General features: G+C 38.5%; 1 protein-coding gene across 6 annotated transcripts in view; it reads right to left on the reverse strand.

Moving 5' to 3' along the window:
• Positions 1-3,371: 3,371 nt before the first annotated feature.
• KCNK2 (potassium two pore domain channel subfamily K member 2) overlaps positions 3,372-26,934 on the reverse strand; it is a 210,043-nt gene continuing 186,480 nt past the window's right edge. For 4 of the 6 annotated variants that reach the window (XM_070590965.1, XM_070590964.1, XM_070590966.1 and 1 more), the window contains one exon: positions 3,372-5,581. In XM_070590965.1, the coding sequence (XP_070447066.1) occupies positions 5,264-5,581 (318 nt within the window). In that variant the 3' untranslated portion in view covers positions 3,372-5,263. The remainder of the gene's footprint in view (positions 5,582-26,934) is intronic. The other 2 variants (XM_070590967.1, XM_070590963.1) reach the window with 2 other exon arrangements.

A 26,934-nucleotide genomic window follows, 5' to 3' on the forward strand; every position in this document is an offset into this window, starting at 1 on the left:
AATAATGGATTTCTTCCCAGACTGCTTACAAATGTGTTTAAGCATGAAAAAGCTAAATTTTATTTGGCAAGGATAATAAATGTGCATTTAGCTTTCTACTAATAAAAGGCATCCGTTTATTAGAATTAGTAAATACTTTTACAATTAATTTCTAAACAAATTTTCAGGATTCAATTATAACTGAAAAGCTTTGATAGTATCTATTGTGAGCCAAAATTTGAAAATGAAAATAATGAAACTCTTGCTTACAAGGAGTAAGAATGTATAATGACAAATAAACTGAAAGTCTCTCTAGTTGAAGAACTGGTTTTGATTTTTTTATACACAATGAGTAACTAGTACCAGCTTGTCAGTTAATAGGAGAAATAACTGCTATTTGTATCCCACTTACTACTAAGCCATTAGAAGAGGGCAGATAAACATTTGTGGAGCTGAGAAAATTTGGGATACTTACACACAAGGATATTTCAGACAGTTACAATGGTTAAATCTCTGTTTTTATCGTCATTCATTTGTTCATTGTGTATTTTTTGCGCATCTACTACATGCACTTTGCTAGGATCTAGTACTTTTAGTACGTACTTTAAAGCAGTACTTTAGTAAGCTAAAATAAATGAATTACATTCTAGTGGAAAATAAACATCATAATCAAAGAAGAATAGTGATGAATATCTAATCATAAATAGGGAAAGTAATAGGGTTTTATAGAGTGTGTTACAAAGGTACTTGGTGTCAGGAAAAGCTTTTCAGAGAAAGTGATAGTTGAGCTGGGTTATAAAGGATGAGTAGAGTCTGTTAGGTGAAAAAATCTGAGGAGGAAAAGGAGAGCAAGGATTCTAGGCAAAGGGAATAACATCGACAAAACCTTGCGATAGAAGAGAGAAATCCAATGGGGCTGGGATACAGAGAGGTAGAGAGTGATACAAGATGAGTCTGCAGAGGATGGCATAGGGTAGACCAAAAGAAGGCCTGGGGGCCATTTGAAGGGTTCTGGTCTTATTCTAAAAGAATGAAGAACAATTAGTGGATTTAAACTGGAGAGTAACACAATCAGATTTGCATATTAAAAAGCCCACTCTTGCATCAGTGACAAGACCAGAGAATGATACAAAAGTAGTTAATAGAACGGGAGCTATGGTGGTGGCTTGGATTAAGGAAGTGGCTGTGTACACAAGATACATTCAGGGTGCAAGTCAATATGGATTGGTGATAGGTGGCTATGGCGATGAAGGAGAGAAGATATCAAAGGTGTCTTGCTCGACCAGATGGATGGTGGTGCCATTCAGTGAATCAGGTGATGCTGAAAGAAGGCGAGGTCTGCGGAGAGATTTTGAGAGTCCTAGACATGTTGAGGTGCATTTGAGAAGAGGAAATATCCAATGGAAGTTAGCTGGATACAGAGATCAGAGAGAAATCCAAGTCTAAGAGTGTAAAAGAAAAAGAATGAAAACTAGGCAGAGTTTTTGGTGAATGTACAGAAATACTTTGGAAAGGAAGGACAGATTAAAAAAAAAAAGTAAATTGAGACAAGCATCACACAGTGAAAATATAAGGAAAATAACAAATGGTTTTATGAATATTAAAAATAGTAAAAGCTGGGGCTTAGTGAACAAAAGGTATTGTGTCAAACGAAATAGCAGTGTCAAAACTCCTGGTCATTGGAACTAATCCCTGTCTTTTAGGAAGGGGTAGCCGAGATGCAGGTGGGTAAGTATTATGTGCGAAACAAAAGCTGTATAAACCTTTGAGGTAGGGTGAGATGAAGGAAGCAGAGGGAACTTCTGAAGTTTCCCCATAAAAAGATAAACTCAGTAAGTCACTGTCAAAAGTTCCTATCAAAACTAACCATGTTACTCCATGCCATCTTGGAACCAACACACGACCATGTGCAAGGCCAGTAAGTTTCACTATAAAAGGACATTTAAGTAAACTCATGCTGAAGCAGAAATCATATATTAATTTTAATGGAGTTATGAGTATTCAAATAGAGACATCTTTTACTTTTTACAAAAGCAAATTTATACTCACATTTTAATAAGGAATGCAAACCACAAATAAGTTATGATTTCACTAGAACAGCAAACATTTATTTTAAAAAAGGAAAACAAAAATAAAAGTTGATCTAGGCCTCCAGTTCTTAGACATAAACAGCTATTTCAAGTCCGCAGAAAGTCTAAATTTGTTTTCTCGGTATTCCATCTAAAACTTCCCTTAGTCTGTTTGAACTTCTGGCCTTAAGAATCATAGGATTCTACAGAATTTTTCACACAAAGTGAGGTGGGATTTGGTCTTTCTTATATGTCACATGTTCCTCAGAATTTGAGAAAGCGACAAAGCCCTACACACTGCCCCCTCATTTTTTTGAAGACCAAGACACAAATTATTCAATTCCCCCTTGGCTTTAGAAGTTTAACTTTTCCCTGCATTGCAAGAGTGAAATATTATTGGCGAAAAAAAAAAGGGTGTGTGGTATGAACTATGTAGCAAAGTATAGAGATTTATGTAAGAAACTGAAAGAACTCCAAAATAATCACTTTTACATTTAATAGTTGTAAAGGAGATAGAGAGAATTCACATCTAAGATTTCAGATCAGAATTTCTGATCCTTGCTGGTTCTAGCACTTAATTTTTTTTCAAATATCCTTCAGGGAAAAACTACTCACTCTTAAACTGGTCCAATGAAAAAATAAACTCACTAGAAAATTCTAGACTATGTTAGAATCTTTATTAATGTTCTCTCTACAAGAAGTAAACAAAATAAAGCTGGAGAAAACAAAATTGATATAATATGCATGGTGTCTTAGCTCTTCCCCAATCCTGAGGATAATGTTGGGGACCAGTTTTAGGACACTTACTGAGCCTCAAGGTGCTTGGGAATGAAAAAATAAATTCATGTGAGATACTGACAAGGTACATAGTCCAAATATTTGCAGTATGAGGTCTAGAAGACTAGTTGCCAACTACCTTCTTTAGACTTCAACATTGCCAGGATGTTTGCTTTTTTTACAAGAATCTTCAGGTGCCTGTGTTCTGCATTCAGATTACTTCAACATCAAGACAAGGTCTAACAATGATACGATAAGATATTGATATGTTGTGATTTAATAGAAACTATCTTGAATCTATATGCTATTTAAAATATCATATTTCAAAAAATGAAATTTCAGGATATTTACTTTTGATTAACAGCCACCAAGAAGAATATTCTGCATGTATTTAACAAGGTTAGTAATACCGCATCAAAAATATTTCTTGTATATTGTGAGTGAAGGAGCCACAAAAAACTCAGCATGAAAAGTGACATCCTGGAGTTCTTCTTAGCCAGAATCAGACCTCAATTCTCAGCAGCAAGCAGGAGACTTTGAAAATGCTGACTTTAATTGCAAACTTTATTTGTCAATACAATTCACAGTTTATACATGGTGCATTCCACCATAGGAACTTGCAGAACAGTTCTTGAGGAAATGGGTTTAGCTTTCTTTTTAAAAGAGCCTGACTTTCTAAAATTTTGGTTAGAATTTTTTAAGTTTATAAAAGTAGCTTCACAAGTTAACTGAATATTTACATTTCTAGCTTAAATTTAAATTTTGGAAAATAAGCATCTGTTAAGTTGTTGTTTTTTAAGATCCTGGTTTTCTTAGACCCTAATCTGAATGCCGCTTATTCAGATACCCCCCAAGAGTAAAAGAAATGTTTTGCAACTATATTTAGGGAAATCATTTTCTTTCTGCATTTTAAAAATTATATATACAATGTACAGTAGATCTAAGTATGAAAATAAAAGAAAGAGTAGCAATCCACTAGGTGCCTTTACTGAATTTGTTCTGAATCTTGGAAACATCCAAAGAGTTACAGGATATAAAATTAAACTAAAAAGGATTATCAGCCTTTTCTATCTAAAAAAAAAAAAAAAAAAAAGCTCTCAAAATGTCAATTGTGCTATTACAGCTTTTTCTCTAATGTCAGAGATGAATTATGCCTGCAATCTGCATTTTTCCATGTGCAAAATCACAGTGATCCCAGTTGCAACTTCTGCTCCCACATTCAGCCACAACTGCAGAGGTACACCCACAGAAGGCTAGGACTGTGCCCAGCTCTGACTGCCACATCACCTCCTCTGGTCTGGCAAAAGTCACCCACGGGAAAAAATCATATAAGCCTTTCATACATCAAAAAGCGAATAGATGCTGGCAGTATAATGTTTATTAGCAAATGTTCATAACACATTGTTCTGCTATCTTCTTTTCATCAGAATGGTAATTCACACCAGTTGTCTTAAATCACCTCCAATAAATATCCATTTTTAACAGTTTTCTTCTGTCAGATCATTTATATATATATATATATATATATATATATGTGGATTTTCTTCTTCCACTATTAAAAAAAAGTATAGTTATTAATAAAAGATAAGTTCTAAATACTGCCAGGAAAAAAGAGACTGTTTGGGAGCAGCCAATTTCACCGGCCTGGTAATAATTACACTGTATATATGTACCATTGGTACCTGAGTCAAATAAATACTCAGAGGGGCCACCTTTGCACCTCATTTCTCTGCAGTGCCTTTAACGCTAGGGTTTCTGAGTGTTGCTTCAAGGTCCATCTAATTTGGCATCTATTCCTTCTTCGGGCATCATCATTTCGGTCATGTTATACACTGTTTCCAGCAAGGTACGGTATTCAAACGGGAGCTGTGGGATAAAGGACTGCAGAGGTGAGCCTAGGGGTGGGGCGGGAAGGAGAAACCACACATTAGCTAGAGAGGTTCTGTTTCTTCATAAGATAAGGCACTGACAGAAAATTTCTTAGGTAAAAGGCTGCATAAGAATTTCTTGTCATTTACAAAAAGACATGTTGTCATCCATAAACGGTCCATATCTAGGCTCAGTTAGGTAGACCCTGAAAAATTAAGGACTGATCCCTCAAAGCTACATTATTACCAGAAACAATTATAATTCATTCTGAGGCCTTATGGCACATTAGGAAAAAAGGGAGGCAAACAGTCTGGGCACAAAAAGGCATGAGACATTGCTTGTTTTATTCCACTCATCAAAGAAAGTGGACCGTTCAACAAGCATCATCAAAAATATAGTGCTGGCTCAGAATTCCAAACTCTCTTGATGGTAGATGACCATGATGGGTGTATCTATTTTTTCCCCCTTTGGAGCTCATGCACAATTTTAAAAATGCTACCAGCAACAGTCATAAAGAGCATATAGAAGTCCTCACCTATGGCTATGCCTAAGGCTCTTCAAAGAGAGGACTATTTAATGTTCTCAATAACAGCAATTTCCTCGCCTGCACAGTGTGGTGTCAATCCGTTCAAATAGATACTTTCAGTTTTCAGTAAGGGAGGCAAGACATCCCTCTCGCTGGCTAGGTGGTTCACTGACAGGGTCCTCCTACAAGGAGTGAGCTCCTGGTTGTGGTTCCCGGCCAGTTCTGCGGAGAGCTTCCGCTTGATGGAGGTGGCGCGCTGGAACTTGTCATAAATTTCCACACTCAGCCGCCTCCTGGTTTCCTTGAATTCGGCTGTGACGTTGGCTGTCCACTCAGCAGCATGGGCTCTGAACTCTCCCACCTGGAGCATGCATGCAGAGAAAAGACAAAAAGATACCCATGTGACCACCGTCAGCATTCTGTGTGCTTTATCTTCGGATCGTTTTATTTTAATGTTTTAAAAAGGAAGATTGTAGTCTTTTATAATATTGGAGGTCTGAGCCAACGTAATTAGGCAAGTTGTGCAGGGTAAGATTACATTTCATATAGATATGGCTGTAAACGTTAATCTATGAACTTAAACTTACCTCTCTAAACCAAATTATATTAGAGGGACTAGAAGTGCTTGTTTTCTGTATGTGAATCCTGTCATTGAAACTTCTGATGCTGTAAAGAGGCAATCTTTAACGTTTGTGTGGGTGTGGTGAGGAAGATTAGCCCTGGCTAACACCTGTGCCAATCTTCCTCTGTTTTGTATGTGGATGCCTCCACAGCATGGCTGAGAAGTGGGGCAGGTCCGTACTCGGGATCTGAACCTGTGAACCTGTGAACCGGGGCTGCCGCAGCGGAGTGCGTGGAACTTCAACCGCTCAGCCACGGGGCCAGGCCCAATCTTTACCTTTTTAAAACTTCATGAGGTATTTTTTTTTCCTCTGTAATTTCAAGGAGTACTTGAATGTCGAAAAGGCAGTAAGACATAATAGAATCAGTAAGACAGAGTAAAAGCCTGGAATGGGAACCCAGGTGACCTGGTTAGTCTTGATAGCAGCGATGTAAAAATCCAGATTTCAGAGGCCAGAAATGGTACGTGCAGGAACTTTGTATCCCCCCCCACAATACCGGTCATTTAGGAATTCTCTAGTCACTCAATAAGCAATGAAATATTTTGTTTCTGCTGTCAGGGAAAGCAAAGATATGAGAACTGGCAAGCCCATTTGGAGAACGATTAAATTCAAGGAATAGTTTCTTAATGAATGATTGTGGAATTCGTGAAGCTACTCAACCTGTCTGAGCTGCCATTTGCCTAGCTGTGGACCAGGTGTCTTCACAGTACACACCTAACATGGCTGGGCCACTGTACTTCACCAACTACAAAGAGAGTAATGAATACATCGCTATAGACAATTCTCCAAGGTCAGGATTTTTTTATTTTAAGGACTGGAAATAAGTAATTCTTTATATTGATGGCCTTGGTTTGATTTTTGAAGGACTGTCCTTTATTTCTCTATTTTTTTTCCTCCTTTTTTTCAAGCTTTGAGTTTGAGTGGCTATGTTCTAAGCATCCAGGGGGCGGGAGAAGGTCGAGACCCTCCAGTTCCAGCTCCATCGCTCACATTGGGTGTGCCACAGGAAAGCCATTTTACCTTTCTTGAGCTTCAGATTACTTATCTATAAAATAAGGATAACAACGATCTTTTCACAGGGGAAACAAGCAGTATGTGCGTGCTCTTGAAATATAAAGGTCTACACAACTACTAATTATGATCATGAGGCTGGTGATGATGATACGGCTTGCCAAGGGTACTTTCAGAGCTGAAAGGAGAGTACTAGAGAGAGAAAAAGCAATATAGCATTGAAAAACTGGGACACATCTCCCAGGAATATAATTCACAAATTCGAAGGTCTCTTTGCGTGTCTCACCAGAAATGCAAGACTGCCTAATCCCTGGGTTTACAGATCTTTAAGTCCTGAGGTGCTTTGAGCTTGTTGAAGGCATCCCTAAAACATATAGCTCAACAACATCCTGGCCTGATAATATTGGATGATGCATTACATCACTCAGAGGAAGGCCAAGGCAAGAGAGAGCTGACGTTTACCTTATCCTCTTTATGACAACCAGAATAATATTGTAAAATATAATAACGAACTCAATACATAACTCAAATATTTACTCATGATAAAAATAACTCTCATTATTAACACAGGTCCATGTCATGGGGTTTCGTATGTATATACTGCCTACTATGAGCTGGGGATTTGCTTTTTTTTAAAATGCTAATTTATTTAATCATTATAACAACTCTGTGGGGAGGATTCTATTCTATCGATTATATCTCCCATTTCAAGAAGAGGAAACTGAGGCTAGAGAGGTTAAAAATCTTAAGACACACAATTCATATGCAGGGGAGCTGGGGTTCAAACTTGGAGGCCTAGCTCCAGCCTATTATTCTACCTCACCAGTAAATCTTATTAATTCTAAGGACCATACATCTTTTGGAGGTGTACAAGGCAAATTCACACTATATGGAAATCCATCTTAAAGAAGGTAATATTAGGGTGAGGATAGATTGCCATAATTTCCTAAAGAGACTAAAAAAAACAAAAATTGACTCATAAAAGTATGCACTAGAACTACTTATCTAAACCAACGATGGTATCTGTTCCCTCTCTATTGTAACTTATCTTTCTACTATTTGTGACAATACTGAACTTAAAGAACATTACTTTATTTTATGTTTTTTGCAGGGAAAGATCTGCCCTGAGCTAACAACTGTTGCCAACTTCCTCTTTTTTTTTCCTCCCCAAAGCCCCAGTACATGGCTGTATACCCTAGTTGTAAGTTGTTCTGGCTCTTTTATGTAAGCTGCCACCACAGCATGGCAACTGAGATGGGTGGTGTGGTTCTGAGACCGAGAAGTGAACTCGGGCCACTGAAGTGGTGAGCAATGAACTTTAACCACTAGGCCATCAGGGCTGGCTCCTGCTATATTCACTATTGATTGAATAACACAAAGTGTCCTAAAGTACAGATTCATATCTGTCAGTGGTGATAAAACTGTATATTCAAACTCTGAAGGTGCTTTTTTGTTTTCAAAGAAATTTTTTAAAAAGGTCCTGAAAATATCACATTTATACAAATAAACTTTTTCTTGATTGAAATGCTAAATCTTTGTGGGGTTCTGGATAATTAAAATTAATCCTTATGCATTAAAACATTTTTGTTTCATTGGATTTTTATAAAAAATTCTTTCCATATTTCAATCAAATAGTATCTCATCTCCCTAAAACTAAGCAATCTACACAACTAACAAAGTTGAGGACCCAAAATGAGCAAAAGTAGTTGCTGAAGGATCACAATGAATGTTCCTACAGCTCATGCACTTGACTCAAAGAAGAGGTCTTCCCCGGGATTCCATGTATTCTTGATTTTCACATAATTCTCACAGCCCAGGTGTTCTGATTTACAGGAAAAGAAAGCAATTGGAGTGCTACAAACAGTCACTTGCCCTCTAAACTCTACTGGAACTGCTCTAATCCATGTCACTAAATTCAGTGGACCATTTCTCTGTCCTCATCCTGCCTGATCTTCACAGCCGCATGGCTGACTTCTCCCTCCCTCGCAATCAGTCTTTGCTCTTAGATTCCAAATGAGTCCACTCTCATGGTGCTGTCTTACAATGCAGGTTAATTCTTCTAAATCAACTTTGCAGGCTCATTTTCTTTTACCCTCCCCTTGACTACCTTTGTTCCTCAGGGTTCTATTCTTCTCATTTTCCCTGGGTGATCATATCCTTCCAGCTGTTTCAATTACCATCGATTTGTTGATGACTCCCAAATCCATGTTTCTCGGTCTAATCTCTCTATTGAATTCTATATCTGTATAACTGACTGCTTATTAAGCATCTTCACTTTAGATGACTTCCAGGCATTTCAAACTCAGCATATCTCCAAATGAAATCATTGAACTTCTCAAACCTGTTCTTACTTAATTTCTTATCACAGTCGAGAGCACCATTAACCACTAAGTTTCCCAAGCTGAACTTCCATATAAGCCTTTATTCTTCCTCTTGCTCAGTTTTACATCAAAACAACCCTAGGCTTGCCGATTTACCTCTGTTTCTCTCAATTCCTTTTACTTCCCTCCATTCTCATTGTCAAAACTGTGGCCCTGTCCACCGTTTTGTCTCACCTGCATTACCTCACCAGCCGCCTAAGCAGTCTTGCTGACTTAAATCCACCTCCCTCAAATGCATTCTCCACACAGCAGCCAGAATGCCCCTTAATAAACACAAATCGATCAAGTACTTTCCCCAGCATAAAACCATTCAATTGATTCCATTTCACTTAGGATAAAGTCAAAACTCTTTAAAATGGCTCATATGATTGTGGGCCTACCTACTGTTTCAGCCTCAGTCTAACCACCATCCTTCTCAAACTCTGCTCTTGGGGGCCATCCTGAACATTTATTTCCTCGAACATGCTACACTTCCTTTTGCCTTCATTCATTCATTACTTACTATTCTCTCTGTCTAGAATACTGCTTCCCAGTCCTTCTCTAGTACATCTCCCACTCATCCTAAACTAGACATCCTCATGGAGCCATTCCCCTGACCCCCTAGACTACATCAGGATCATGTGCTGTTTGTATCCACAATAGCCCGTACCTCCCTGGTATTACTCTCACCACAATTTATTACAACTAGTAGTTTAATTGCTCTCCTGGCTTCATGGCAGTAGAGAGGATATGTCTGCCATGTCCTCTTCAGTATTCCCAGAACGTGGAAGAGTGTACATCGTGGGAATTCAAGAAGCAGTTGTTGGACAAATGAATGATGCACAAATCAATCATGTTTTGGATACATTCTCTAGTAAAAAGTCGGCTTCCTGGTTGACTCTCATGGGTTAATCTCTATTCCTCTCAGGAGGGAGATGCAGCCAGGTCTACCCATAGTAAGGGTTCAAAGTATGTTTCCCCAAACATTTTCGTCTTTAGAGAGCCTCCCCACCATTCTAAGAAGCCTATGATGCTACTAATGTCTCATCATCAAAATGAAGAGCATCATGCCTGTTGTATAGACCCTATAAATCAGATTTCCTTTTCTTCCCCTTCTCCTTACCAGCCCCCTAACCTTTTTCATTGTCCTTAACACTTGGCATGACAATACCTGACTAGGCCATCCCAGAACCTGGGCTTCACCACCCTTATGGAATGTAACCTTTAAAGGTAAAGAAGGGTTAACACTTTTGCTTTAGAAGAATCACTAACATCTTTGTCAGCACCTACGAACACTTACTAAGCATCTAATTGCTTTTCACAGTAGCAAATCCTTATGATTACAGAGGCCCAGTATTTGCCTCCCTAATATTGGTTCCAAACCCTATAGCCTCAGGTTCTCTAAAGTATCTCAAATAATACCAAGAAGGCCCTTGGAATGGCAGTAACATAATTTAAAAACAAGTACCTGCCATATTTCCACTTTTTTAAGTCAATTTTCCTACATCACATAAAATTGACAGGATGGCTTAAGAAAGGCAAATTTCACTATTCTAGACACTTGCAATTTATGAAGTTTACAGGAAGCTCATTTGTAACCATAAGAAGTATTTATCACTCTATTGACTCCAGTCAACTAACTATATGGCAGATTCTTTGAGGATGAGGATCATGCCCTATTTCTTATCGAGCTCACCCTTCCTTCTCATCCACTCCACACTGCAGCATCTTGCACGGTGCATTGAGTAGAGTAATTTAATAAAATAAGTTTAGTCTTCCCAACTAGATGGTAAACTTAATGACACAGAATACGCATCCTATTTACTTCTTCTCCTCATAAAAGTACCAAACATGGCGGGGCTGGCCTGGTTGTGTAGTGGTTAAGTTTGCACGCTACGCTTTGGCTGCCTGGGGTTCACCAGTTTGGATCCTGGGTGCAGACCTATCCGCCACTAAAAAGCCATGCTGTGGCGGTATCCCACAAAGAAGACCTAGAAGGACTTACAACTAGGATATACAACTACGTACTTGGGCTTCGTGGGGGGAGAAAAAGAGAAAGATTGGTAACAGATGTTAGCTCAGGGCCAACTTCTTTACCAAAAAAAAAAAAGAAAAAAAAGGACCCAACATGGAAATTTGAATAAACTGGATTCCTGCATACTTTCTGACTGACTAGTAAGGAATCTGTGACCATTGACTGCAACAGCCCTCTTTCTGTACAAACACTCTCAGGGGCTCTCACATGAAGCTGACAAATGCACAAGTTCTATATCAGTGTGTGCTGAAGAGAAAGCAATTTATAAATCAATTATAATAATCATTGAAATGTTCATATCCTTTGATTAAAGTCAATAATTCATAGAAATTTATTCTGGGAAAGAATTTACACCAAAGGAAAGAGTAAGTATGCAGGAAGATAGTCTCTGAGCCATATTTTTAATAGCAAAATATTAAGATTAACAAATGTCATTTAAGAAGTCAATGTTTATGAGAGGTCAATCAGCTATAGAAACAGTTTTCTACTATTATGATTGTGATAAGTAAAGTGATAAAGAAAATAAAATTATAACTTTATTCTGATTACAACTATATAAAATAATGAATGCATAAGGTAAGGATATTAAAAGTAAAAGTACACAAAAATAGAAACTGTGAATTTCAACGATCACTTACTGAATATCTACTACATACCAGGTGCTGGGCTTAGTGCTGATTTTCTTATGTTGCAGAAATTTTTGAGTTTTTTCCCTTTAAATCTTCCCTTACTGATATTATAATATTACCCGTGTAGATTCAGTGTATAGCATACTCAGCCCTAAATCAACCTTGTGAGGGCAGAGTTCTCTATGACTAACACATATATCAGAATTGGACTACAATTGCCACTGGGAGTCTTTCTTATCTAGGTATCAAAGTAAAAAAATACTGCGAAGGAGTCTTCACTTTTTAATGTTATAAAGAAAAAAATGATTGAGCATCAACAAAATGAAAAGGCAACCTATGGAACAGGAAAAAAATTTGCAAATCATATAGCTGATAAGGGGTTAATATCCAAAATATATAAAGACCTCATAAAACGCAATAGAAAAAAACAAACAATTGATTAAAAAATGGGTGGAGGATCTGAATGGAGATTTTTCCAAAGACACAGAGATGGCCTAAGGTACATGGAAAGGGGCTCAACATCACGAATCATCAGGGAAATGCAAATCAAAACCACAATAAGGGACCGGCCTGGTGGCATAGTGGTTAAGTTCATGTGCTTTGCTTCAGTGGCCTAGAGTTTGCAGGTTCAGATCCCAGGTGTGGACCTACACACTGCTCATCAAGCCACGCTGTGGTGGCATTTCACATACAAAATAGAGGAAGAATTGGCACAGATGTTAGCTCAGGGTGAATATTCCTCAAGCGAAAAGAGAAGGATTGGTGGTGCTGGCCCTGTGGCCGCCGAGTGGTTAAGTTCACATGCTCTACTTTGGCAGCCTGGGGTTTCGCTGGTTTGGATCCTGGGTGTGGACCTAGCACTGTTTATCAAGCCATGCTGAGGTGGCGTCCTACATAGTAGAACTAGAAGGACCTACAACTAGAATATACAACTATGTACTGGGGAGTTTTGGAGAGAAGAAGAAGAAAAAAAAAAGATTGGCAACAGACGTTAGCTCAGGGCCAATCTTTAAAAAAGAAAGGAGGAGGATTGGCAATGGATATTATCTCTGGGCCAATCTTCCTCACCAAAAAAAAAATCAAGATGAGACACCACCTCACACCTGTTAGAATGGCTATTATCAAAAAGACAAGAAATAACAGGTGTTGGAGAGGATGTGGAGAAAATGGAACCCTTGTGCTCTGTTGGTAGAAATGGAAATTGTTGCAGTTGCTGTGGAAAACAGTATGGAGATTCCTCAAAAAATTTAAAGCAGGACTACCATATGATCCAGCAATTCCACTTCTGGATATTTACCTGAAGAAAATGAAAATACTAATTCAAAAAGATACATGTACCCCCTATGTTCAATGCAGGATTGTTTACAATAGCCAAGATATGGAAACAACTGTGTTTATTGATGGATCAATGGATAAAGAAAATGTGGTATATATAAACAATGGAATATTATTCAGCCATAAAAAATTAAACCTTGCCATTTGCAACAACATGGAGGGAACTTGAGGGCATTACGCTAAGTGAAATAAGTCAGACAGAGAAAGACAAATGCTGTACGATCTCACTTACATATGGAATCTAAAAAAAAAAAAAACCCAAGCTCATAGACACAGAGAACAGACTGGTGGTTGGCAGAGGCAAGGATTAGAGAATGGGCAAAATGGGTGAAAGAAGTCAAAAGGTACAAACTTCCAGTTATAAAATAAATAAGGCATGCAGATGTAATGTACAGGCATGGTGACCATTGCTAATAATATCGTATTGCATATTTGAATGTTGCTAAGAGAGTAGATCTTAAAAGTTCTCATCACAAGAAAATAAACTCTATTAACTAGGTATGATGACAGATGTTAACTAGATTTATTGTGATGATCATTTTGCAATATATACAAACATGTAGTCATTATATTGTACACCTGAAACTAATATAATGTTGCATGTCAGTTACACCTCAATAAAAAAATTAAAAAATAAAAAGTTCTAAAAAAAGTGATTGAGAATGTTTGAGTCTATATGTCTGAGCCATAACTCCAGCTTGTTTACCAAAGTATAATTCATTATACTTTCTTACTTACTCCAGGTCGGTCTTCACTGGAGTAGTCATTTCTCAGTAACAGAAAGTGCAGTACGACCCAAAGAGAATTTTCAGAGTTCTCAGATTGAAATATTTTTTAAAATTTCAGGTCTTTTAAATGCTTGGTCTTTATCAAATGCATTTCTAAGATTATTTTCCTCCAAACAACTCAGCAAAATGCCAGCTACGAGTTCTTCCACGAAAGTAAAGCTGATTTGTGAGGAGCAGCACCTCCTTATACTTTCTTTTTCTCTCTGATCTGTTTCTGAAGCATGTTTCTGTGACAGCAAGACAGCATCCTATCCTGACTTTTGATAAGAGAATAGATTTCAGGGTGCATTTCATCTGAAAGTGTCTTCTCCACATGGCAGAAGTCACTGTCTCCCCAACAGCTGGGGTTACCCAAAATATCACTGTTGAATATTAACTAATATGCAAGAAGCGCTACAATTTTAAACCATGCTGTTGCATAAGTAATGTTTTCTATAAAATTCAACAATCACCAAGAGGTTGAACATTAGTTCATTTTAAATCTGTTGCTTAATTTAGCTAGACGAACCTGTGAAATTGCTCAAATTTAGAATAATTCTAACCTAAATTATCTGTTTATTTACCTTAACTCTCTATTTCACTTTGACCTTCAGAGCCACCCAAGCTTTGTCCTCCTGAACAAGTCTTTAGCCCTTCTGTAAATTTCCATTAAATTGGGAAACCTGGTGTTCTCTGCTTCAGCTTCTCATCCAGCATCATAATTGTCCTATTTTCCCCAGCTACCCAATAGCTTTGAAATTCTACAATACTTCTTACAGAGTTTTGGTTTGGGGTCATTAATAGATGAGTAATAATCAAAATTTGCTAATATTATAAATCATCTATTTCTAAAGATAAATTTCTCAGCAACCTTTTTTTCCAATTATTTTCAGGCAGCTACTTTAGAATGGAAATTGGTCGTATGATTTAGAAATGTGGCAAGAGCAACGCTGCCAATCCACTGTGCTAAGATAGCAATTCAAATGGTCTTTCTCTCAAATCCCCTTCCAGCAGTCTTTTCCCTTCAATCTCTCCCTTCTCGTTCTCACTTCATGTACAAGGCCATTTTTTTTTTTTTTTTGCAGTCCTACAATCTTTGATAGTCATTTTCTCCCTACAGACATTACTCTGCCTTATCTATATCTTCTATTCTAATTGGCTTTACTTTTTCTTCTCATGTACTACTCAAGGAACTATGAATAATAATAACTTACTGTGGGTAAGCCAGTCCTTTTCATGGAGTCAAACTGGATAAGGAATTTCTATCAGAAACTCTGTAAGGTTTTCATAAGGTTTTTCCAAATACCAACAGCCATCTCTAGGTATTGGATAATGCTTGGAAGAGCTTCAACTTCTCTTTAAAAAAGCATTCTCCTAATGTGCAGCTCTAATCATTGTTTTTGATGTGGCCAGCATACCATGGATAGAGAGACTTTGTCCTGAAGAAAAGCTGAGCATTTAGGATTTAATGGCCATTAAGTAATTTTCTTCACCAAGAATAAAACTAAAAAGGTTTTTCTCATCTTTGACCACCGCTGTTTCCTGTCCCTTTGGACAGTGGAATTTTAATAGACTTTTCTCAGGGCTCAGATGCTTATATACCTTCATGACTTGAAGAAAGTGAAATATTAACAGCAGGTAGCTGAGTTGAAAACATCCCTCTGGTTAAATTTGTAAAAATAATTTGAAGCCTACTTTGCATTCCAATTTCAGAGATTGCCTAGACTATAATTCCTGACAATTATCATTAATACGTTTGCTGAAGTATTGACATTTCATTGTACTGTTGAACTGTGCTTTTAAAAAGAACAATTCAAATCATTCTCTTTACCGACCAGGTTACAAAAAACACAACAACTAAATGGATTACTAAGTGTCATGTTAAGAGTACCTGACAATTTTCTCTGGTTTTCAGGGAAGTATATGTAATATTCATAAGGTCTCCTTAATCTAAACTGCTTTTTTTAGCTAGTAGTTTCTCCACTTCTTAATAGCACACATATTAACATAACTGTGTAAAGATTAAGTACAATAGCTTTAATAGAAATGATATTAAGAAAAATAATAATACTAATATTAATACCAAGATGTTAAATAATATCTTTCTTCTAAAAATTTAAAGTATTATGTATAATGTGAACTGCCTTAATGATGAGGGGGGGCTGCAAAATCAAGCATTCACTTGTTGTAAAGCAATCTCAACTTCTTAATTTTTGTCACCGTAGTGAGACATTGGCACTGTGTCACTGAACACCCATGAAATTCTCCCAACTGCTCTGGTATTGGGCTTTCTTTAATAATTCATTTTATGGAGCTCATCCAACTTTTATAACATCTTATTGTATTTTAAAGATGGGGATATTAAAATTCGTAATACAATATAAAATAATTTATGCACTTTTTATAAAATTCCACACACTCTTATATGAATGAGTAATAGTAACTAGATATTTGTCAGTACAGTGTGCAAACTCTATGATTGGGGGGGTGATGGTGGCATAATCACCTGTTTGTTATTTAAGTTCTGAAAAGCACATAGCTGTGTAAAGAATACCAAGTCAAAAGTAATAACTCTGGGGCCAGCCAGGTGGCATGGTGGTTAAGTTTGTGCATTCTGCAATGATGGCCCAGGGTTCGCGGGTTCGGATCCCAGGTGTGGCCCTGGCACCACTTGTCAAGCCATGTAGTGGTGCATCCCACATAAAACAGAGGAAGATTGGTACAGATGTTAGCTCAAGGACAATCTTCCTCAAGCAGAAAGAGGAAGATTGGCAACAGATTTTAGCTCAGGGTGAATCTTCCTCACACACACACACACACACACACACACACACACACAAAGTAATAACTGAATGAAAGGGTAGGCTGAAAGCTTAAAAGCATTCTCCACAAAATATATTCATTATACACTTAATAAAATCAAAACATTTAATAATGTTTCAAAACTCATTCAGGAAACCTAGATTTAATAGTAGTTTACCTATAACAAAAGGGCATTTTATGTTCACTATAGAAATACGAGACCTGTTCACTAAATGATGGTTTTGGTTCCTTTCCTCTTCCACTTTCCTTCCTAAAACCACTCAGCCCCAAAGCAGTTAGGTGGAGCAGAACCAAGGAGGCATCAGTGTGGCAGGTTTGGGGCGGGGGCTGTAGTGCCAGAGTAGAATGTCAGAGTTACATCAGCATGACAGGAGTACTGAACAAGTACCCACACCTCAGTGTGGGCTATCAGAGCCTGAGTGGGGTGAGGAGGGCAACCCACACAAGGGAGGCCCAGCGTCTAGTGCTGGAGATCAAGCAGCGTGGGGAGGGCATCCCTGTAGGGTTGGGGGTACTGGCAGGAGTGGTAGTTCAAGGCTGGCTACAAACAAGGATATTGATCAAATAATATATTGAGAATAACAGGAATCACGTATTTCACTGTAAGGGAAAGGAATTACAAATACAAAAATGCAGAAAACTAGAGGGAACTCGTGTTGGATTGGAATTAGAGATATCAATATGAACTCATGGTTTTAAAGACATATAAATAGACATAAAATACAGACGGAAATGTGTATATGCAGGAATATAAAATATATTCCTTAGCTCTGTCTACTCAGAGTGCCTGGGAGCAGTGATAAACCCATTAGCAACGAGCATCTAAATCTTTGTTTCTAAATACCATTATCCACTAAAAGAAACCATGGATCCTTGGAGAAATAAATGATTATAGGACTAGAGCCAAGAAATTATAAGTGGAACCTGGAACATCTTATTGTGTCAGAGGGTAAAGAATTGCCTAAGAAATATGGGGATACAGGGGCCGGCCAAGCGATGCAGCGGTTAAGTTCTCATGTTCCGCTTCGGCAGCCTGGGGTTTGCTGGTTCAGATCCCGGGTGCGGACCTAGGCTCTACTTGTCAAGCCATGCTGTGGCAGATGTCCCACATATAAAGTAGAGAAAGATGGGCACCGATGTTAGCTCAGAGCCAGTCTTCCTCAGCAAAAAGAGGAGGATTGGCAGCAGATGTTAGCTCAGAGCTAACCTTCCTCAAAAAAGAAAATATGGGGATACGCCAAAAGACACAAAAGACAGCTTGAAGGGTCTCCCACTGGCCAAGACTGGGACAACTAGAGGATCGAAATAAATGATGATACTAACAGATTATAACCCATTGATTACAGCTGAAATCCACGAGTCCGTCCTGATGTAAATGAATAGAGAGTTTGATGATGAAAGCAACAACCATAAAATCTCAAAGTACCTCCCCACCAAATACATATTAATTACACAGGGAAAAGAGTTAACTTTGCAGTGGAGGAGCCTGGCAGCCAGTATTTTATGTGATCTAGTTCACATCACCAGTAATGGGACAGATTGAAATTGTGTGCCATCTGACAGAAGGCAGCGAGAAGAGCTTTTTCATGTGTTAGATTTACGTTGGGTATCAATTACTGTGATATTTATATCTCAGTGGCACAGTTAAAGAGATATAGAATAGTCAAATGTCAGTATTTAAAGTTCACTGATAGTCATATCCTTTGTAACTATTTGACCTAAAATGAAGAATTTTAGATTTTAATTTAAAAATATGCACGGACAGACCTCGCTTTTCAAAATACTTTCGGGAAGTTCGCGCACAAAAGTGTGAAGACCCCTGCCCTGGACCAGTGCTTTGTAACTACAATAGTAGGGAGCAATGAGAAAAAGTTTTCTCCTCCAAGCTACTTCCTTTTCCTCGTCCAGAGACAGAAATTGTAGTTCTCTGCTTTATTCCTCATTTCACCTTTTCCTCTCCCTCTATCCCAGAGTTTTAAGAAGGGAATGTAAATATTTTGGTACCCTATAATACGATTGATTTAGGAAGTGTTACCCAACCAGGAGCTTTTGAGGCTATGTGAACTTCTTACAACTGTATATACACCATTAGGAACCGTGCATTTCTTACTGGGAAAGGAGATCAGAGCTCTTAACAAACTCTCAAAGAGTACGTGACCCGGCAAAGGCTATGGACCCCTGCTATATGAAGTAAATTCAACACGCATTTCTATAAATGGACTCTTGATTTTTAAAAGTGGAAGGATACTCAAAGCAATATTTTTTATAAATTTCATTTTGTGTAGTGTTTTATCTCAACTGCCTAGCACAGTACAGGCACACTGTAGGCACTTAACAAATCTTTGTTGAATAAATGTCCTAGGAGCCAAATGAATTTTGGAGTGTTAAAAGGAGATTGGCAGATAACAAAGAAGAGGATGGTAGAGAGCATTATGAGAGAATGCCGTAAATCTCAGACAAAGAGTGTCATGCAAAGGCTTACTGGAATGGGTTGGGAGAAAAGCTACTGCCCTCATGGTGCCTACTGGGGGAGACAGGCAAATAATGTCACAAATAAATACATAGTTACAAATCACGATTAAGTACAAATAAGGCAAAGTAATAAAACACATGATGAGAGCATATAAGGAAGAGGAGTAATTTAGATTGGAGGGGTCAGATGGGATGCCTGGAGAGATGTGACATTTAATCTGAGAGCCACATAATCAACATGATGGGTGTGGAGAAGAGTGTTCTAGACCAGTGCAGAGCAGGTGGGTGGGGTAGGGACCGATGTGAAAAAGAGTTTGGTATAATCAGAGAGCTGAAGGAAGGCCCAGGTGACAAGATTCCAATGAATCCACAAGATGAGACTCGGGAGGTAGGCAGGGCCCAAAAAGATGTTCAATTAACATCTTTTATGTTAAATGAAAGATTTTGAACTTTATTCTCAGAGCAATGTGTGGCAACTGAAAAATCTAAAGCAGAAAATAACTAACAAATTTAGGTTTTGGTTTCTTTCTTTTTCTTTTAAATTATTTATTTACTTATTTATTTATTTTTGAGGAAGATTAGCCCTGAGCTAACATCTGCTGCCAATCCTCCTCTTTTTGCTGAGGAAGACTGGCCCTGAGCTAACATCCATGCGCATCTTCCTCTACTTCATACGTGGGACGCCTTTCATGGCATGGCTTCCCAAGCAGTTCCATGTCTGCACCCGGGATCCGAATTGGCAAACCCCGCTGAAGCAGAATGTGCGCACCTAGCCACTGCGCCACTGGGTGGGCTCCTGGGTTTTGGTTTCTGTGCATGCACCACATGTGCTGCACCTGGGAGTGCAGAGAAAAGAACAGGACTTCTACTTTTCTTTATTTTTATTAAGCTGCAATTAATATTTAATATATGGAATGACACTAGTGCCCTCACTTGGTCCCTGTGGTCCAAGGAGGAATGCCGAGAGAAGAGAAGGATTTCCATGATGGGAGGACTGACAGGGGCTCCCTCACTTCATTGCTGTCAGCATATTCTGGTGTATTTGAATTTACGGGCAATGTGTTTGCTTTTATAAAACCAAGATCTTTAAATAGTAGAACTTTTGAAATAGTAATAAGAGGAGGTGTGACCATGAAAATCTTAGGCACCAACATACTGGTTACCTCATGGCATAACACTTAAAGATCACCTATGCATTTTTCTTTCTTAAAATTTGACGATCTGCTCTGTGATGACAAATGTTTTCTGTAGGATGCCATCTGGCAGATATTTTGAAATAAACCAACCCATTTAATCTAGGCCTTTAAGGGATATAAGATATATAAGATGGGAACCGCTGTTCAAAACATTTTTTAAATGTGGATAATGGAAGGAAAATTTTAAAACGGGTGTTTGGAAATGTCACTGCTACATTTGTCTACAGAAAGGGGATGCCGCTTATCAAATCGCGTCTTAATTTGTAGCAAACTTGAAAGGATTTTACAAACTGTTGAAAAATCTCCCAAACAAAGGGCTTCAGTGGATATTGAACATGGACTGACCTTTAAAACAACAGTTTGACATCAGTAAGATGGAATTCCCTCGTTTAAGTAAACCATTTGCACAACTAGTGAATGATACGGAAAAACAAGTACAACGTTGAATAGGCAAAAATTAAAAAATGTAATTCTTTCATTTGGATCTATATAGCTATGTAAATTAACTTTTCCAGACTCAGCCATTAAATCAAGAATCAAAATAAAATGCACCATGAAGCAGAATCAGGAATTCCCATAACATGGGGTGTCAAATGTAGGTCTGAAAACGTAATGGAGCATACAAATCATGTTGATCTCATTATTAGTTTTTAGTGAGAGCAAAAAAAGTTTTTCTATTATCAGTAAGTCCAATTAAAGCATTTAAAACTACTTTGTTTTTGTCTTTTAACATTTCTATCTTTGCATATGTTTTAAATATATATCTAATGTACTGGTATAGGAACACAGTAGTACAGGTCTGTAATTTATAAAAAACATGCATACAGTGGAGGTACATGCCCCCAATTTTTTTATTAATAAAGATTCACAATAAAAATCTGGGAGACATTGGAGAAAGGAAATGGATTGGTGGGAGGTGAGGAGAGAAGGAAGACATCGAGTTAGGATGCTATTATGGTGGACCAGGTAGACTTATATGGTAGTTGGAGGTAGGGAGACATGCAACCAAAGTAGTGGTATGGAGACAGAGAGTAGAGAAAGGCACTGACACGTGTTTTGGTGATGCTGTCACCAGAACTTGTGTTGTATGAGCCATGGAGGTGAGGAAGAAGAAAGTATCAAGAATGACTGGAAAGATTTTGGCATGAGCAAATGAATAGATACTAAGTGATATGTGCTGAAAACCGGAAGACGAGAGGGGAAGGACATTTGGGATGGGGCTATCACAATCCCGGTGGGTCCTGTTTAATCTGAGATGGTAAACAGGTGGTTGATTACAAGGTATTCCCCGCATGGCAGCTCCTGCCATCCTCTTGGGGGAACTTCAGCTTCCATGTGAATGACTCACTGAGTACAACAGCCTCACCAAACTCTCCCTCCAGCCTTCGTAGCAGTTTAACTTTTGCTGTAGGTCAGCACCCATTCACGTCTTTAGTCTCACCATAACTCCCATCTCTCTGGCTCTTTTACTTTCTTACCACTGTTATCCTATGTTGTGACTTCATTGAGCCTTGCAGATGCTTGGCCCATTAGTGTCTTAGTCCATTGGTCCCTCTTGACTCCTTCCTTCACTATTCTAGCTATTCTCCATGAAGCATCACCTCTATACTCTCCCAACCCCTACAAGTTCCCTCAAACACTATATGTACATACTTTGATAGCCATGTATCCTATTGTGCCTACTGGTTTCTGGCTATCATGTTTCCTATTGGACACTGGCCACTGAGGCCTGAGACTGTGTCTAACTGTATCATCTTAGCTCCAGCACCAATCTCAGTGCCTGAAACATCGTGGCTGCCCCATAGAACTTCAAACAACTGAATTGTGCAGATAAAATCAGCTGCTTTTTCTTGAAATTAAAGGTGATTGTTTTAAAATTTAAAGCCTTTAAATCCAGTTTGTATACATGAAATGTAAGCATATTGGAAATTCTGTTCCAAGCAGTGCCAGATACGTACTCTTTAGTTCCATGGAAGTCAAAGGAAAAAGTTATTTAAGCTCCAGGGCTAAACCAGTCTCTGATCAGATGCATTACCAGAATCAGTGTCAGTGCAAGTTACAGACGGGAGCAGCTGGAGAGTTTTAGAGTGCGAAAAGGCGATGAGAAGTGAGTAAGGAAGAAGTGAGAAGAGAATAAGTCCTCATTTTGTTGTTCTTTGTTGCTATTATTTTCAGAGGTTAATGCATTTATCTCTTAATATATGCTCTATCAGTTTAAAAATATCTATCACATTTAAAATTTGCATAATGGAATGTGGGAGAAAATATACACTATGGTCTCAGCAGAGCCAGGAAAATTATATTTCCAACTTATTTTACAAAGGGGAAATTACTTCCAGAAATTTCTCTTACAGAGTAAACTCTCCCATGTATAATTGCATGGGTGTGGGTGGTCGACATTTACAGAAATTCTCTGAAGTAATTGATGATCCACGTATAGCTGTTCACGTTGTCACATTAGATGAAATGCAGAGGCAGCAAAAGCAATATAAAGCTCAAAGATATTCTCCAAGAACTGCTTCAGATAGGGGAAAGAGTAAGTAATGGGAGTTTATACATTCATAGCACTGCCTTTGCAACTGGCCTTTTACTCTTCTCCCTTCTAACTCCTTGAAATGATATCAATGAAGGACAATAACATTTCCGGAAGGAAAAACACAATCTACATCATTAGCACAGAAGCAGCAGCTTTGTTTTAAAACAATTTACTGACAGAGATTCTTAGTATATATTCTATAACATAGCTATAATCTATATTCTGATGGCTGTGCTGTCCACTTCAGTGGCCGCCACCATTCTGGCTATTGGACACTTCAAACGTTAGCCAGTCTGTTTGAGATGTGCTGTAAGTGTTAAATATACACCAGATATTGAAATTTTATCACAAAACAGAATGCAAAATATCTCACTCATAAGTTCTACATTATTAAACATTTATATATCAAAGTGATAGTAGTTTGGATGTATTGGGTTAAATAAAATACATTATTAAAACTAATTTCATCCGTTTCTTTTTACTGTTTTAATGAGGCTAATAGAAAACTTGAAGTTACATATGCGGCTTGCATTTGCATTGTGCATTCTATTTCTATTGGACAGCCTGGTCCGTAGGATGCCTTTCTATTGCCATCTTTAAACTGGACTACGAAAGAAATCACGCCTTATTCTTTTATGAATGTGTAAAAAACAATTTTCAGAAAAAAAAACTAAAAGTGGTCATGTATGTTTGAAAAATAATACAAAACCAGGAATTTTCCCCCACCCGATTTCAACAAGTAAAAGTAGCAGAGAGGGTCGAATAACGCAGCGTGTTCACTGCCCAGGAAGCAAGTGTTCCCAGCTGCCTTTCCCAAACCCAAGAGAGCCCTGCCAAATTAGTGCTACAGAAATGCTGCTCACTGCGCGGGACATGCTCTGGCTCACAAGCATGCCACCGTATTTCAATTAACTTGGCCAAACTGTAATGAGGCTGCTTAAGAAATAGGAAGAAAAGACAGAAAATAAAAGAAGGGGCAATGGAAAAGCTGAGGAGGTGACAGCAAGGCACGGCTGGCCTCTCACCTCAGAAGTATGCAGGGTGTTGTAAATACAGATCAGAAATGCTGTGAAGCTGTCTCCTCAGCTGTCTCCACCAATGGCTTATGGATTTAGAATTCAGGAACGTAAAGACAAAACATAGGAAGTGTTACTGTGAAAGGAAGTGAAAGAGCTATAATTGAATAGCCCTTCACCAAGTGCTTCTCAACAGTCTCTGGAAAGGCATCTTGATGTGCACACCCCCACCCCTGGCCTGTGGCGGTCGGAGCTGTCCAAAGCATCTCCTCACACCACATAAACAGGAAAGAACTCTACCGAGAGAAAATGAAATGGAACCCCCCGACTTCCACTGCTAATCTCCTGAGGCAGGCTGACTTTCATCTACAGCACTTAGGATATCACTTTATGCTTTAGAGAACACGATTTGACCTATTTTTGTTTGTATCCATTTAACAGAGAGCTGCGTTATAATGGGTTTCTACTAAACCGTGGTCTGGTTATTTTATGAAGCCTGTAATACATCAAGTACTAAAGGGGCAGGGAACATTCAGGTAGGTGAGAAAAGGCAGGGGAGGTGCAGGGACAAATCCAAATGCCTCTCCAGGTATCTTGCCACATTACTTACTGTTTTTGATTTGATATTGACTAAGTAAAGCCAGCTTCACTATCGCTTACATTAAACCGATGCTCAGAGACGGGGAGTGAGATGGAAGCTGTGCCTGGGTCTGATTTTAACCTCTTCAGGGCTCATAACAAAGCTCTCAAAGGCTTTAACTAGTCCCAAGTTCCCCTCTCACTAGCCTGCTTATCTTCTTTTCCTTCAGATGTAAAAGTTGGTTGCTTGTGCATTTTGAATAATGGATGGTGGAAACTTCCAGGGAAAGAGCAGAGGGAATTAACCAATTCATCTTTCTCTAGTTTAAAAATCTCTTCAAATGGCTGTGTTGTCCAATAGGGCACAAACCATATAAATAATTACTTTGTGAGACAAAATACCCAGCTACACGAGAGCTTTAGTATATACAAGAATATCATGCTATTTATGGAGCCAAATGTGGACAATGGAGTGTATTTGTAATAGTAAACAGGTTCAAAGAGGCAACGATGCAGACGTGTACGTCTGAAGCTGTTTCTGGCCCAATGGGCAGTGTCAAATGAGAGAAGCATGCAAAGACCTACAAATAGACAATAGGCGAAATCGGTTAAACATTTAATATCAAATATTGAATTCTACAACTTTGATATTTCCCAAGAACTTTTAAAACAATACTTTTGAGCTATGTCCTTTCAACGTATAGAACCTATACTTTTAATCGTGAGAATCTAGGATTATTTGGCAAGGTCGGGGTTCTAGAGGCAACTTCAAATTTATATTTCTAACACTTCTACTTATTTTAAGGAAGCACTGTTTTATGAGATCCAGCTTTAGCGTGTTATTATTTAACTTTTCAATAACCATCATTTCTAATAATTCCATAGCTTACAATACCTATGAAATTGAGCGAAATTTTTTGTAAGGTTGAATCTGCTTATTTAAAATAAGAAGAGTCGGGGCCGGTCCCAGAGTCAAGTGGGTTCTACGCACTCCGCTTCTGGGCTTTGGATCCCGGGTATGGACCTACTCCACTCATCAGCCATGCTGTGGAGGCATCCCACATACAAAGTGGAGGAAGACTGGCAGAGATGTCAGCCCAGGGCTAATCTTCAAGCAAAAAAAGGAGGTGGATTGACAACAGATGTTAGCTCAGGGCCAAGCTTCCTCACAAAACGAAAAAGAAAGAAAAGAAAAGAAGAAGAGTGCTCTAACTTGGTCATTTTTCATTAGCCCTCCTTCAAAACATCATTAATGATGGCATCACTCTCCTACTGCCTGAAATGAACTACACGAAGCTGTGAGCTTTCTCACTGGTCCAATGTAGAATAACAAAACTTTTGTCCATCTTTTTTTTTTTTTTGAGGAAGATTAGCCCTGAGCTAACATCTGCTGCCAATCCTCCTCTTTTTGCTGAGGAAGACTGGCCCTGAGCTCACATCCGTGCCCATCTTCCTCTACTTTAGATGTGGGACGCCTACCACAGCATGGCTTGATAAGCGGTGCATAGATCCACACCCGAGATCTGAACACCTAGGCCGCCAAGGCAGAACATGCGAACTTAACCGCTGCGCCACCAGTCCATCTTGAATAGAAAACTGTAAAACATTTTCATTTTCAATAGTCTTTAAACTACATGACATTGCAAAGCCAGGAACACTTTTATTCCAATCAAGCATAAGCAGCACCAAACGTTTCCCTCTCAAATTATAAAAACCATACTGACATAAATATAAAATATCTAGATTAGCATTTATTTAAGTGCCAGAAACGGTTATCAGTGTTCGCGGATATTTTAGTGTGTAGATTGTTGAAGGCAGAGGAAGGTAGTATGACTTCTTTCTCAAAGCTGCTTACTCAGAATTCGTAAGCGGATCAAACTGAACCTCAGACACACCATTTCCAGTAAAGAACAATCCTGCTAAGTTCCAATGGGGGAAGAAAACCTGTGCTATTTGAAATTAACAACTATTTTGAAGCCAGCATTTTTGAGGAAAAGTTTTCTAATTAAAAACACAAGCAGAGCTGGGGCCAGCCCAGTGGCACAGCGGTTAAGTTCCCACATTCCGCTTCTTGGCAGCCCAGGGTTCACTGGTTCAGATCCCGGGTGCAGACATAGCACCGCTTGGCAAGCCATGCTGTGGCATGCGTCCCACATATAAAGTAGAGGAAGATGGGCACGGATGTTAGCTCCGGGCCAGTCTTCCTCAGCAAAAAGAGGAGGATTGGCAGTAGTTAGCTCAGGGCTAATCTTCCTCAAAACAAATAAACAAACAAACAAACAAAACACAAGCAGTAGATTATCTAGCATGATGCATTAGAGGTATCTATAGT

The sequence above is a fragment of the Equus przewalskii genome, chromosome 23, assembly GCF_037783145.1.
Source record: "Equus przewalskii isolate Varuska chromosome 23, EquPr2, whole genome shotgun sequence".
Lineage (NCBI taxonomy): Eukaryota > Metazoa > Chordata > Mammalia > Perissodactyla > Equidae > Equus > Equus przewalskii.